The sequence below is a fragment of the Lagopus muta genome, chromosome Z, assembly GCF_023343835.1.
Source record: "Lagopus muta isolate bLagMut1 chromosome Z, bLagMut1 primary, whole genome shotgun sequence".
In the NCBI taxonomy this organism is placed as follows: domain Eukaryota; kingdom Metazoa; phylum Chordata; class Aves; order Galliformes; family Phasianidae; genus Lagopus; species Lagopus muta.
In genome coordinates, this window is record NC_064472.1 from 9958938 (window position 1) to 9972428 (window position 13491).

The 13491-nt window shown below is 51.9% G+C and overlaps 1 protein-coding gene across 1 annotated transcript; it reads right to left on the minus strand.

Moving 5' to 3' along the window:
* Positions 1-3255: 3255 nt before the first annotated feature.
* On the minus strand, positions 3256-9819 carry LOC125687012 (uncharacterized). Its single transcript, XM_048931725.1, has 7 exons — positions 9696-9819; positions 7298-7540; positions 6029-6319; positions 5848-5945; positions 5537-5729; positions 3731-3802; positions 3256-3335 (listed from the first exon to the last, which is right to left on the minus strand). The coding sequence occupies exons 1-7, from the start codon at positions 9817-9819 to the stop codon at positions 3256-3258; spliced, it is 1101 nt and encodes a 366-aa protein (XP_048787682.1).
* Between the last annotated feature and the right edge of the window lie 3672 nt (positions 9820-13491).

Consider the following 13491-nt stretch of genomic DNA (forward strand, 5'->3'; position numbering starts at 1 on the left):
AGAAGGAGATTGTCCCCCTCTGCTCTGACCTCCTGAGGTAGCACCTGCATCCAGGTATGGGGCCACTGTTACAAAAGAGACTTGGAGTTGTTGAAGCAAGTCCAGAGCAGAGTAACAAGGATGATCAGCGGGCTGGAGCGCTGCTATTGTGAGACAAGGCAGAGGGAGAAGGGCTTGTTCAGTGTAGGCTCAGGTGAGAGATCCTTTCAATATATAAATGGAGCTTACAAACAAGATCAAGATCAAAATTTTAAGTTAGTTTTTTTCAAGATCAAAATGATCGTGATAGGACAAGGGGGAATACTTTTAAAAGAAAAGAGGGGAGATAGAAGTTAGATGTTATGAAGAAATTCTTTATCATGAGAGTAGTGAGGCACTGGAATAGGCTGTCCATAGAAGTTGTGGATGTCTCACTCCTGGAGGTATTCAGGGCCATACTGGATGGACTTCTAGGCAACATAATCTAGTAGGTGACAACCCAGAGGAACTAGATAGTCCTTGTGGGCCCTTACAACCCAAGCCATTGTATAAGCCTATGATTCTAAAATTCTATATTCAGCTCCCAGACCATGAGGGCCATGACTAGACCCACAGGAAAAATGTGTTGTCCAGCACCACCATGCAGGCAGGCAGGCAGCCTGGGAACCTCCCGCTGGGCAGACGCTGCTCACCCTCTTCCAGCCCACCAGCCCAGTGCATGGCTGATACTGGGACCTTCCAGCTGCTACCTGCATGATCCGTCCTACTTCCATGCTGCCTGGCTCCCTGCATGCATTCCTTTGCATGCATCAAGAGCAGGACATTTAGGGAAGGCTGTAAGGTGCAAGGAGGCCTTGCTGGCCTGCCAGATTGACCATGCCTGAGGGCAATCACAAAAAAGGGCATCTTTGTGCAGAGGCAGCAGCACAGGGAAGACCATTGGCTACTGAGACATGGGAGCAGTGGAGGAACAAAGAGCGCGCTTGGCCCTCCACCTTGTCCAGTTAGCTCAGCTCCCAAAAGGAGAGTGACTCTATAAGAGAAAAGAGGGGACCAGAAGCTGGACTCAGTGATCCTTATGGGTCCCTTCCAGATCAGGATATAATAAGTCTTTATTAGTTGTCCAGACAGAGCAGGCAGAGTGGCAAGGGAACAGAAAGAGGATGGGACCACAGGAGGTGGCTGGAGCACAAACCGATGCTCAGTTTTATCAATCTCACTCATTCTCACTCAATTATCAGCTGTCACACTGGTGTTAGCAACCTCTTCCCCTCACTGCCCAATATGTATCAGGAGGAGCTCAACCACCAGCAAGACAGGGGAAGGTCATTTCTTAGACAGGCGTTCTCAAAGGTCCCTCAAGGCCCGTGGCCCATTTCTGCACACTTACATAGTCAAACAATGCAATACAAATCAACTCATCAGCTGGCTTTAGTTCCCCTGCTTCCTGAACTGTATGTGTTCACTGTACCCCCCTTTCCAAATGGGAAAATCTGGAGATGTTCAATCAACACTAATTTGACAGACTCCAGAGAAGGCTTCCAGACCGGGAGCAACCAGTAGAACCACAACAGCTTTTGCAGTAAAATGGAGGCAGGATGTGGCAGTTGTACAACTAGAGGTACTTCGAGAGAGGGGAGAAGGGGAATGGCTGCCATTTGATTTTTATTATTCGTTGATGTGCAGCTGAACGTGAGCCAGCAGTGAACCCAGGTGGCCAGGAAGGCCAACGGCATCCTGACTTGTGTAAGAAATAGTGTTGCCAGTAGGAGAAGGAAAGTAATTTTCCCTCTGAACTCAGCCCTGGTGAGGCCGCACCTCAAGTACTGTGTCCAGTTTTGGGCCCCTCAGTACAAGAAAGACATCGAGGCCCTGGAGTGTGTCCAGAGAAGGGCAATGATGCTAGCGAGGGGTCTGCAGCACGGGGCTTATGAGGAGCAGCTGAGGGAACCTGGATTGTTCAGGGTGGAGGAGAGGAGGCTCAGGGACCCTCACTGCTCTCTGTAACTCCATAAAGGGAGGCTGTAGCGAGCAGAGGGTGCGCCTCTTCTCCCGTGTAACTGGTGGTACGACTGGAGGGAATGGCCTCCAGCTGTACCAAGGGAGATGCAAGTTGGACATTAGGAAATACTGCTTTTCCGAAAGAGTGGTCAGGAACTGGAATGGGCTGCTTCCTTGCCCTTGCCACTCCGCTTGCTCTGTCCAGACAACTAATAAAGACTTATTATATCCTTATTATATTATATAGAAGGGACCCATAAAGATCACTGAGTCCAGCTTCTGGTCCCCTCTTTTCTCTTATGGAGTCACTCTCCTTTTGGGAGCTGAGCTAACTGGGCAAGGTGGAGGGCTAAACACGCTCTTTGCTCCTACACAGCCCACATGTCTCAGTAGCCAATGGTCTTCCCTGTGCTACAGAGGTGATGTGGATCTGTGCACCAAGCTTTGTCCTGTGAGGTTCCGTTAAGAAGCAGGCTTGGGCAGTGTGAGATGTGAGTATGGAGTTGCCCACACTGAGGAAGAGGTGGAGAAATTCTCACCACAGCCTGACATACAAGATGGGTGCTGGGGGTTTCGGGAGGAAGAGGAACGCTGCAGCTGCTGAGGAGCACAGCGGTAGCTGTGAGTTTCCTACAGCGCTCAGCTGGCACTAGAGGGCAGGGTAGTTTGTTCACATGAGGACAAATGATGTTCCTTGCTGAGCGGAGGAGGCAACTGGAAATAGGAATGAGGAGGAATGCAGCATATGCTGTGTGTTGTGTCCATGTAAGGGCCACGGACTGTGAGACCTTGAGTGACTCCTTGCAGCTCTCCTCTCCTTCCTCCTGAGTCCTGCCAGCAGTCCTGACCAACTACACCCTGGGTCGCATGAAGAGAAGCATGACCAGCAGGACAAGAGAGGTGATGCTGCCCCTTTACTCTGCTCCTGTGAGACCACACTTGTGGCATTTGATGGCATTCTCATGAAGGAAGGAGGGACAGCACCCCTTCACTGTGCTGGGGGCACAGGGTTTCTCAAGGTACTTGCTCAGAACTGCCAGGGCTGCACAAGCCTCAACCCCTCATGAAGAGAAGGACAGACAGAACTTTCACACACAGCCAACCACATGGCTGCAGTAAGGAGCAGGCAGCCCTCTGAAAACCAAAACATTTTATTGGCTCTTCAGACATAGCAGCACAGCTGCGAGGGCGGCGCACTTGGGCAGAACTGCAGCAGAGTTCTGGAGCTTGATGGGTGCTGGTGCACAAGGTAGAGAGGGGCTGGGAAGCCCTGTGTCAGGACTGGGCAGTGCCAGGTGCTGGAGGACAATTGGCCAGCATGAACAGCTCATCCCAGGCCTTGGGCTGCTCCTGCTCTGTGATGCAGGATGCAGGAGCTTACTGAAAACATGAGTGGGAGCAATAATACAGGAAAGATACATGCAGTTCCACTTCCAGCTGTGCGGGACCAAGACTCAAGAAGCAGCAGCAGGATGTGCCGTCACCACTGACCCAGGGATGTTCTCCCCATCTTCTCCACTCTCATATTGCTTGGTGAGTCTCCTAAGGACTCCAAGTTGGGCAGATGTAGGGATGTTGGCTCTCTGTCCTGACTACCTGTACCTGCAAACACCAACAGCACCTGGCTTGAGGCTGCTGCAAGCCCTGGGCAGCACAGGGAGCTCGGGCAGCTCTAGTACAGGATGGGGCACCAGGCAATACCTGCCCCTTGGTGTCTCAGGGAATACAAGCACAGCATCCCACCTCCTACCTGTCTCTTCTTGTGACAGAGATCTCCCCTTGATCACAGAGTAAATGTCTGAGTTTTCATAGGGCTGCAGCTCTGCAGGGACAGAAAGAGCACAAGGGTGTGTGGAAGGAGCGGGGCAGATTCGGACAGCAGCTCGGGCATTGATCTGTTCTCCCCCACCCACCACTCCAGCCCCGCAGCCGTCCCTGTGCTGGACCCCTACCTACATAATGGTCCTCCTCAGCTTTGATGGGCACAGCCTTCCTTCTCCTAGGAAGACAAAGGGATGGTCTGAATTTGGGAACAGGCTGACATGGCCCAGAGCCCTGCTGAACCCAGTAGCAGTGGAAGAAGCACTTTGCACGCTCTGTGCCCAAGCCTCTCCCCCACTGACAGGCATTGCCTGTCAGCACCTCATGGCACAGCAGCGCTGGCAGCAATGGCCACAGGGGATGGGGTCTCCCAGCACACACACTCCCTGCCCCAACCCCGAGGATGACGCTCAGATGACCCCATTAGCATCCCTCCAGCTGAATCATGGTGGCACCAACCAGCCAGCAGCATCCCTATTGCTTGATAGCAGTGGGAGCAGAGCAGGAAGCCCGCTCTGTCACTAGCCACCCCAGTACCACAGCGAGGCTGAGAGGCAGAACAGCAGCTTCAAGTCGCAAGACTACTCGCCTGGACAGCACGAACCACACAATGACCGCAGAGAGAGTGACCATCACTGAGAGCACAACCACCACTGTCACTGCTGTCCATGGCCAGGAGCCCAGAAACTGCCCTGAAACTAAAACACAGCCAGCAGTGGGTGTCACAGCCTGGAGTTAGTGCCCAGGCCTTGGCATCAAGGTGTGCACACGTGCAGGTGTGTTTGTCCAGTATCCACAGCTCTGTGGGGACAGGCAGCAAGTCACAATGTGTGCTGCCTTCAGCTCTAATGGGCAGAGAAGAAACAGGGAGGCTTTGGATTATGAGGAAGGGTTCCATTTCCATAAACTGCACAGTGCAATCTGGTTAGTGAGAGGATTCACAGCTCCAGGGGCTGCAGCCATGCTTCTGCTCAACAAGAGCCGGCAGCATGTGCTGGCCACCCAGAAAGCCCATTCTATCCTGGGTTGCATCAAGAGAAGCATGACCAGCAGGGAAAGGGAGATAATTCTGCCCTTTTACTCTGCTCCCATGAGACCACAGCTGGAACACAGTGTCCATTTCTGTAGCCCCCAACACAAGAAGGACATGGAGTTGTTGGAGCAGGTTCCAGTGGAAGGCCACAAAGAATGATCAGAGGGCTGGAGCACTTCCACTGTGGGACAGGCTGAGAGAACCGGGGCTGTACGGCCTGGAGAAGAGAAGGCTCCAGGGAGACCTCACAGCAGCCTTCCAGTACCTCAAAGAGCCTACAGGAAAACTGGGGATGGACTTTTTATCAGGGCATGTAGTGACAGGATGAGAGGAAATAGCTTTAAACTGGAAGAGAGTAGACTAGATATTTAGACTCAATATTAGGAAAAAAAAATTTACTGTAAGGGAGGTGAGACACTGGATATGTCCATCCAGTGAGCTTGTATGACTTCCCCCAGAGGCACTGAAGGCCAGGCTGGATGGGGCCATGAGCAACCTGGTCTGGAGAGAGGTGACCCTCCCTGCTGCAGGTGATTGGAACTAGATGATCTTAAAGGTCCCTTCCAACCCAAACTTTATTATGATTCTACGATTCCTTGCCCTGTCATGGACAGGATGGGTGCACAGCAGCTCAGGACCTGCTCGCACCTCAGGCTTGCCCCATGACCACACCAGGCAGATGCATGGCACAGAAGCCATTACCTGAGATGTAGGCTTGGAACTCCAGGCTGGACGCATCTCCAGCACCAGCTGCCGTCAGGCCCTGGACCGTCACTGTGTATTTGCTGCCTGGGCTCTGGGGAGGCGGTGTGTACTGGGTGACAGAGTGGTTCACTGTTACCTGCTGGAAGTTCAGGAAGGTGCCATCGTGTGCTCTCCTGGCAGTGAAGTTCAGCTAGAGGGAGGAGAGGTGCTGAGGGGAGCAGCACCCATCTCCTGCTCAAGCCCAGGGCAGCTCTGCATAGAGCAGATGCTGCTCTGCTGCCTGGGTACAGAAAGCTCTGCTCCAGTACCTGGTACCCAATGATCTCCCCTCGACAGGGGGGCAGCGCCTTCCACCTGAGAGTCCCTGTGCTGGCATCCAGCTGCAGCTGCTCTGGCTTCTGTGGCACTGGAAGCACAGGAAGATGGAGTCACAAGTGGGGTTTTTGGGGTGAAGAGCAAACTTTACATTACATATAGGAGGGCAGTTACCCATTGTTTTTGTCCTAAGGTGCTGTGTGAACAGTATTGTGCTGGGTGGCACTGAGATTGTGATGCTGTAAACAGTGAAGGGCTGCAAAGGAGGACAGGTGAATGTTCCCCTCTGTCCGTGTAGGAGCTCCACTCCGGTGACCTCCTCAGCCTTACAAGGAGGTGAGGAAGGCCCTGCCAGCCGGCATGTGGCCTGCACGTGCTGGCAGGCATCAGGGATGCTGCAGGTCCAGTTCAGTTTGATGCTGGTGCTGGAAACCTCCAGGGTCCCAGGGACAACCTGGAAGACCTCTATGAAGGAAGCATGCAGGAGAGTCACTTTCTCCCTATCCCCTCCCTACCTGCACTAGATCTCTTTTTGTCCCACTTTTGTTGTCATTTCCCCAGGGCTGTGTGGCCAGTGCCATCCTGCCTTCTACCACACAGTACTTGGGCAACGACTGCACATTTCTTGTGCCCTGGACCGCTCTAAGAGCACAGTGCTGCAGTGATTCAGGCCTGGGGATGGGAATGGCAAAAACGGATTGGCAAGTTTGTGATCGCTCTGCTCTCAACACTAGGGGGCTAGCAGCTGATCTGGTAACTGCTAGGAGGACAGACACAACCCTGGGCTGCATTAGCAGCTCCTTTCTCTGCAGCGCACACCCACGGCATTCCCTGACCACCCAGAACCCACTGCATTGAGGCTGCACACTGCATCTGGCACCATTTCCCTTGCTGGGGTGAGCAGACTGAGAATGGCAGCTTCACTCACCCACACAGATCATGTTCCTTTCTACAGGCTGCCAGCGTCCTCTGCCGTTCTTCTCATGCCAGATGCTCTGAGAAGCTGTAGAGCCTTGTCTAGGGTTTTGTTTCATGCAGGAAACCTCTGTGTGGGACAACCAGTACCCTACAGGGCATGTCAAAATCACTGTCTCGTTGAGATCGTAGGACTCCTTGTCTGGGACAAAGAGAATCCTGGGGTCCCACTGGGGCTTCTGACATTTCCCTGCAGCCAGATGGAAAAGCATTAGCAGAACAGAGGCTGTCTGTGCAGGACAGGGCAGGGGAGAGGAAGGATGTTCCCTGCTCTGGTACACAGTGGTGAACGATGGAGCTCCCAGGCATGACATGGATCAGCCTTCCTACTCCACAGCCCTTCAGCAGCACCTCCCACTTCCCCAACACACAGAGAGCCTCAAACCTCTCGTGCTAACACAGCCTGCCTTCCCCTGGGCAGGAAGGACAGTACGGGGCTCCCAGGACAGCTTCTGTTGCCTCCCTTACCCACACATTTCACACTGGACTGAATATGGGTCCAGGCATCGCTGCTGTCCCTTCCCAGCCATAATTCCCTGTTTAAAGGTTTCCCATGGTTGATGGACTGCTTTCCTCTTGAACATCTGACGTGGGTGTAGGATGGCTGTAAACCTTCAGGGCAGCGCAGCTTCACTTCTTCATTCTTTCTGTACTTCTCCTGGTCTGGTGCCAGATGGAGTCTTGTGTCCCACTGGGGCCTTTGACACATTTCTGGCAAAGGTGAAAGGGGTTTCAGTTAGGGTGGGTGGTGGTGAGGTGGGGCAGCGAGCTGTCCATGGGCACGATAGCCCAGAAATTGGAGGAAGCAGGGACAAGTCCCTTCAGTGCTTCCAGTGACAGCCGTATCCACCAGCAAGAGACAAGGGCAGAGCCGTGCTGCTGCTCAGGCTCCTGGCACTGTAACCCTGCTCAGCTGTTCCAGAGGGAGAGACAGTATCCATGTGTGCCTACATAAGGGGGCCAGCAGAAATGCAGGAGACCTCCATCATGCTCAGCTTCCCTCACTCACAAAGGTCCTCACTCACCCACACATCTCATGTATCCCACTGCCAATGGCCATAAGCCTGTGCTGTTCTTCATAAACCAGATGCTCTGAGGAGCTGGGAGGCTTTGGTGTGGTCTTGGCTTGACACAAGTGATCTCCATGGCAGAAGGCCAGTACCCATTAGGGCATGTCAGCATCAAACTTGTATTGACATCGTAGAATTCCTGGTCTGGGACAAAGTGAATCCTGGGACCCAACTTTGGCTTCATGCATTTCTCTGCACCAAAAACATGGGAAGATATTAACAGAAGAGAGGCTGCTCAAGCAGGGGACAGGGACAGTGTTCCCTGCCCTGGTACACAGTGGTGAGGGATGGAGTTTCTGGTCATGATGTGGATCAGCCTTCCTACACCACAGCCCTTCAGCAGCACCTCCCACTTCCCCAGAACATCCAGAATCTGGATCCTCACGCTCATGCAGCCTGCCTTCTCCTGGGCAGGAAGGGCAGCACAGAGCTGGTGTAAACTGGAGTCTTTATCCCACTGGGATTTGGGGCATTCTCCTTTTGGGGACAAAGTGTGACAGTCCTACTCCAGGCAAGGGGCTTGTCTGGTAACGGAGGACAAGGTGGAGAGCTTTGTCCACCTCTTCTCTGAACCCATGAAAGCACTGTGCTGTGACACTGGCAGAGTGGAGGTAGATGTTAGCACACTAGGAACCGACTTATGACATGTCTGCAGCTCCAAGGACATCACCCCGGCAGGGCCACAGGGTGTTTGGAGACCATTTGTTTGATCAGAGATGCCCTAGAAATCAGGCAAGAGACAAGGGTCTGGTTGGAGCCTGTGAATCAGGAGCAGGAGACAAGTCAAAAAGGGTGACACTGGTGATCGCTGTCCCCTCCCAGACATTTCCAGGTTGTCTGAGTCCCAAAAGATGAGCAGAACTGGTGTGCTGCACAGGAAAGTTGAGGTCGAGATAACTGGGCTTATTTAGCTTGCAGGAGAGGAAACTTAGAGCAGGATAAGCAGCAAACAAGAGGAAGCAGCACCCTTATACAGATTCCCATTCACCTCTGCAGACTTGCAGGCATTCTCTATTGAGTCTCACTTTCATAGAATCAAAGGTTATCCTAAGTCTGAAGGGACCAATAGGATCATCCAGTTCCAGTCAGTGACAGTGTTGTCCAAACACTCCTTGCAGCTTAGGCCTTGTCCACTACCCTGGGGAGCCTGCTTCATGCCCACAGTCCTCTAGTGCAGCACCTCTTCCTAACCTCCCTTCTCTTGTAGTGGGTTTCATACCATCATTGCACTCCTGTGTCCTGCAAAGCACTGCAAAGGACAGTGGTCACCACCCTCTTCTTTGGAGCCACATATGCTGCCCAGACAGGAAGCTTTGTCTCTCTGCCCATCGCTAAAGTTGGCACTTCCTTCCAAACACCAGAGATGGGCAACATGACTCACGACCCACAGGACAACTTGGCAAGCCACTTCTGCTCCCATTTCTCTGCAGAGATAATGGCTCACACCTCAGGGTCCCCAAGCCCTGCTGCAACAAGCAGCTACTCCAGGGCATCACAAAAGTCAGAGCACACCATCTCCACACAAAGAGCCAAACAGAGACCTCGGAGCTGTCCCCACCCTTCCTGCTGTGCCAAGGCATTCCCAGCACGCTGAGGCTTGCTGTCCTCCATCTCCTAAAGCAGATTCAATCTGACACAACCCAATGATGCCTGAGTGCCTTGGGACTGGTGGACACCATCTTCAGCCCTCTCCAACATGTTGCCATCAGTCAAAAGAGGGAAAGATGCAGAGCCAGCTTGCAGGGAGAGGAGCAGCAAAAGATTCTTTTGAAGAGAGAGGAGAAACCAGTGCTTACCTTCTTCCCTTTCTCCTTCCTCAATTTTCCCTGAAACTGCTCCTGCTCCTGAAGACTCTCTCTGTTTCCCCAGCTGAGGGAGGAGGACCAGCAAGAAGGCCAGCACCTGCCCTCGTATGGCCATGCTGTTGCCACAGCATACGCCCCACTCAGCACTGCTGGGGAAAGGTGTCTGCACTGGAGGGAGAGGTGCAAACACAGAAATGAAACAACAACCAGGGAAAATCACACGTGGAGTGAGGAGCTTCCTCTTTGGGCAGTCAGCACCCACAGAGCTGCTCCATGCCCACGCACACTGAGACACCTCCAAAGACTCCTTAGAGCCACTCCACTGTCTCAGGGAGAGCATGAGGGGGAAAACACTGCCTGGGGTGGGGATGGAGGAAAAAAGGGAGAAACTGCAGGCAGGAGGTGCTGCAGCATCCAGACAGGTTCTTGGCTGCAGCTGGTGGGGGGGAGGAGGAAGGAGCTGCAGAGGCCAGCAGGATGGACCCACACCACCTCTCACCTAATCCACATCTCTATCCGCAACCTCATCCCCTGTCTTCATCCTCAATCCCATTCCCACTCCCCTGCACTCCTTGTGGGGATGTGAAGGGGTTGAGAAGCAGAAGGGAAGTTGACACTGGGAAAAGAAGGGGTGGGGAAAAGCAATTTAAACTTTTCCTTGATAACATTTTTTTCTCACTCTCCATATCTATTTGTGCAGACAACAGGTTAATTTTCCCAGAATTTTCCTTGTTTTGCCTGGAGCACTGTTCAGTCAGTGTCTTTATAGAATCATAGAAACATTACGGTTAGATAAGACCTGTAAGATCATGAAGTCCAACAGCCGCCTAACACTACCAAATCCTCCACCATGCCATGTCCCTAAGTACCACATCCACCCACCTCTTAAATACCCCCAGAGATGGCAACTTCCCTGGGCAGCATTTTCTATAACCTAACCACGAAAAAGCTCTTCCTGACCCCTAACATAAACCTCCATCTCCTCCTCCTGAGATGCATGAGAGAGTACCTGGGAAGCGCCTGGCTGCAGTCTGAGGTCAGCCCACCACTCTCATCTTAAACCAGGCCTTCACTACTGTTTGTTAGAGCTAACAAGATACTAAGGGTGAAAATATGTTCACTTTTCCCCCCTGTCTAAGTCAGTAGGATGAACTGTGTACCACTTTTCACTGCCTTCACTAAGTCCTGCTGCCACAACCCTGTTGTTGAGCCCCAACTGTGGACCTTCCAGATCTGCTGAGCTCTTGAACCCACTATATGCAGCCTTCTCCATCAAACATTCCCTGCTACCCTGCTCTGTCCACATTTCCTCCATGGTTTATAGGATGTGAGGCACCTCAAAACGGAGTGCATACAATAGTGGGGTAAGAGAATCTTTCTGAAGCTGGGTGGAGAAGATTGTTCTTGGCTACTTCAAGCAGAGCCTTTGTGTATGTTAGAAAATTTATCTTTTTTTGCTTGTTTGTTTGTTTTTTTGTTTGTTTTAATTTGTTTTCTCGATGTATAACAGACAATAGAGAAAAATGCTGAAATGCTGCACCAAAGGCCACAGCACTCAATCGCATGCCTGGCTCCTACACAGCATAGCATTGCAGCTGCTGGTTCAACAGATGATGCCTTATTTCACCAGGATCCCCAGCGCAGAATCCAAATCAGGAAGGTTTCCAAGAGACAGTCAAGTCAGCAGATCACGAATCCTTGCTCAGTATGGCACGACTTAACGGAGTTTCGTCTCCATCAGAACACCCACTGGGGCTCCACAAGCATGTGACATCTGGGCTGTTTGTGCTCTACATACAGTGTTTTAGTCCTTAGAGCAGGACTGCCTCATAAAGACATCTCAACACATTGTAGATGCTTTCTAATATTGATTTCCTGTGTAGCATTCAGGAAAGCTACCCAGCCACACAATCGCCCCTCAAGAGGACTGAGGCCTCAAGGCTGCAGGTTTGGCCATCACAAGTATGATTGATGAGCTGCTTCCTGACGGTTCCATCAGCAATCAATCATCAGTGAATTCAGATCACAGTCAGATCTTTGGGCTGCAAAGAGGGAAACCCAAACCACCTGCAATTTACAAGCAGTCTTACTTCTGATAGGGAAGAACACTGAGGGCATGATGTGATACCGTGTGACCTGGACTCCTGGCTTGGAGTCCAGATGTTCTGCTGATGGTCAGAGACTGAAAGTGCCAGCAGAATCCAAAGAGGTCTCCATTATCCAACCCACCAACCACCCTGCAGTGTCACCAGCAGAACAAAAGCACTATGTTAGCCTGTGCTGCAGCGGAGCTAACAACAGGGGCAGACATTACTTCTTTCAAGTGTACGGAGCTGTGAGCATAGGAGCTCACCAAGCTGATGACAGACCCCAGATATCCCAGCCTGCTGCAGGGCGATGGCAGAAGGAAGATGCCCCAATAGCACAGGAGCACAGCAGGATCCCTGGAGCACAGACTGCATTAGGGTGTTTTGCAGCCTGGGCAGGGACTCCCTCTTGTGGCATTGGCCACCCAAGTCTGTCACCACTGCCCTCGAATGCTGCCCCACTCCCTTTGCTGCAGACTGCCGTCCACTCCCACATAGCCATGCACTTGCTGAATACCCAGAAAGGTATTTTCAGCACACCAAAATGGACATAAGCAGCATGCAGCTGGGAGCAGGGTGGAGTGAGGCCAAAGGGACATAGGCTGCTGCGTTTTGGTTTGGAGAAGATATGTTCACAAGTGGGATTTGCAGCTCAGACCTCCAGGCAGCTTCACATCTGGTCCAGCCCTTCCTGCCGCCTTCCCCAGGGCTGCCTCAGCACGTACCACCCTGCTTCTTGGACAGGGAACCTGGCTAAGCCCAGGAAGTGGGAACTGTGGGATTTCAAGTGATGTTTCAGCTTCCTCCCAAAGCCTGCTTTCTGACGGCACCATTTTCAGGGCACCTCTGCTCCAAGACCAGTACTTCTCACTTCTTTCTGTCCCTCATTTTTGCACCTATCTGCCCTCTGGCAGTGGTAGCATATTGTGCCTGGAGTCTTGCTGCTGTATCAGAGCAGCTCTCTACCTCCTACACATATCCTTCACACCTCCTTCTTTGCACAAGACTCTACAATGTTCCTCCTGTAACGCTCCACCCAGACCCACATGCTGGCCCCACGCATCACAGCTCTCCTCCACATGCAGCTGACTGTATGTGTGAGTATGGTGGAGTGGTGAATCTCTCCTTCCATATGCAGCAGGTCTGAAATAAAGGGGTTGGCATTTCCCCCTTTCAGCTCTCAGCCTGCACAGAGTCCAGAGGAAAACAAATCCTGAGAAACTGCCTATGCCACCCAGGGTAGCTGGGAACAGAGAAGTGCCCAAAATATCCTGAGCCCGGAAGGAAACAGATGAATAGGGAAGAAAAAGCCAAGCAGCTGTTTTTCCAGTGAGCTGGAGCCAGTGGCCTGGCAGAGGGGGAAGGTGGCACAGCTCACAGTGTGAGCAGGGCTTCTTCAGGATGCACAGTGCTTTGTCTTGCATGGCCCTGCTCCAGCTATGTTTTGGAGGGAATGGTGTAGGAATGGAATGTTGTTTCTACACTAAATATTGAAAAGAGGGTATTGATCTGAAGAAGTAGAATACCATTTATTTGTATTTTGTAACTTGTCTTTAGAAATAGCTGATGTGAAAAAGTAGAAGTACCATACATTTTAATACCATATTTTAGAAATACAGTTGCTGAATTACGTGATTAATTCTTGCTTGCAAAACTGCAATGGTTTCTAAATGTTCCAAATAGTATGGGTATAGTCCCTC

Excerpts from the sequence above, each read along its gene's own strand:
- LOC125687012 (XM_048931725.1), bottom strand. The coding sequence starts at position 9,819 with ATGGCCATACGAGGGCAGGTGCTGGCCTTCTTGCTGGTCCTCCTCCCT. Across the intron at positions 7,541-9,695 it reads GGAAGGAGAAAGGGAAGAAG|AAATGTGTCAAAGGCCCCAG; the intron begins GTAAGCACTGGT and ends CACCTTTGCCAG. Across the intron at positions 5,946-6,028 it reads CCTTAGGACAAAAACAATGG|TGCCACAGAAGCCAGAGCAG; the intron begins GTAACTGCCCTC and ends CTGTGCTTCCAG.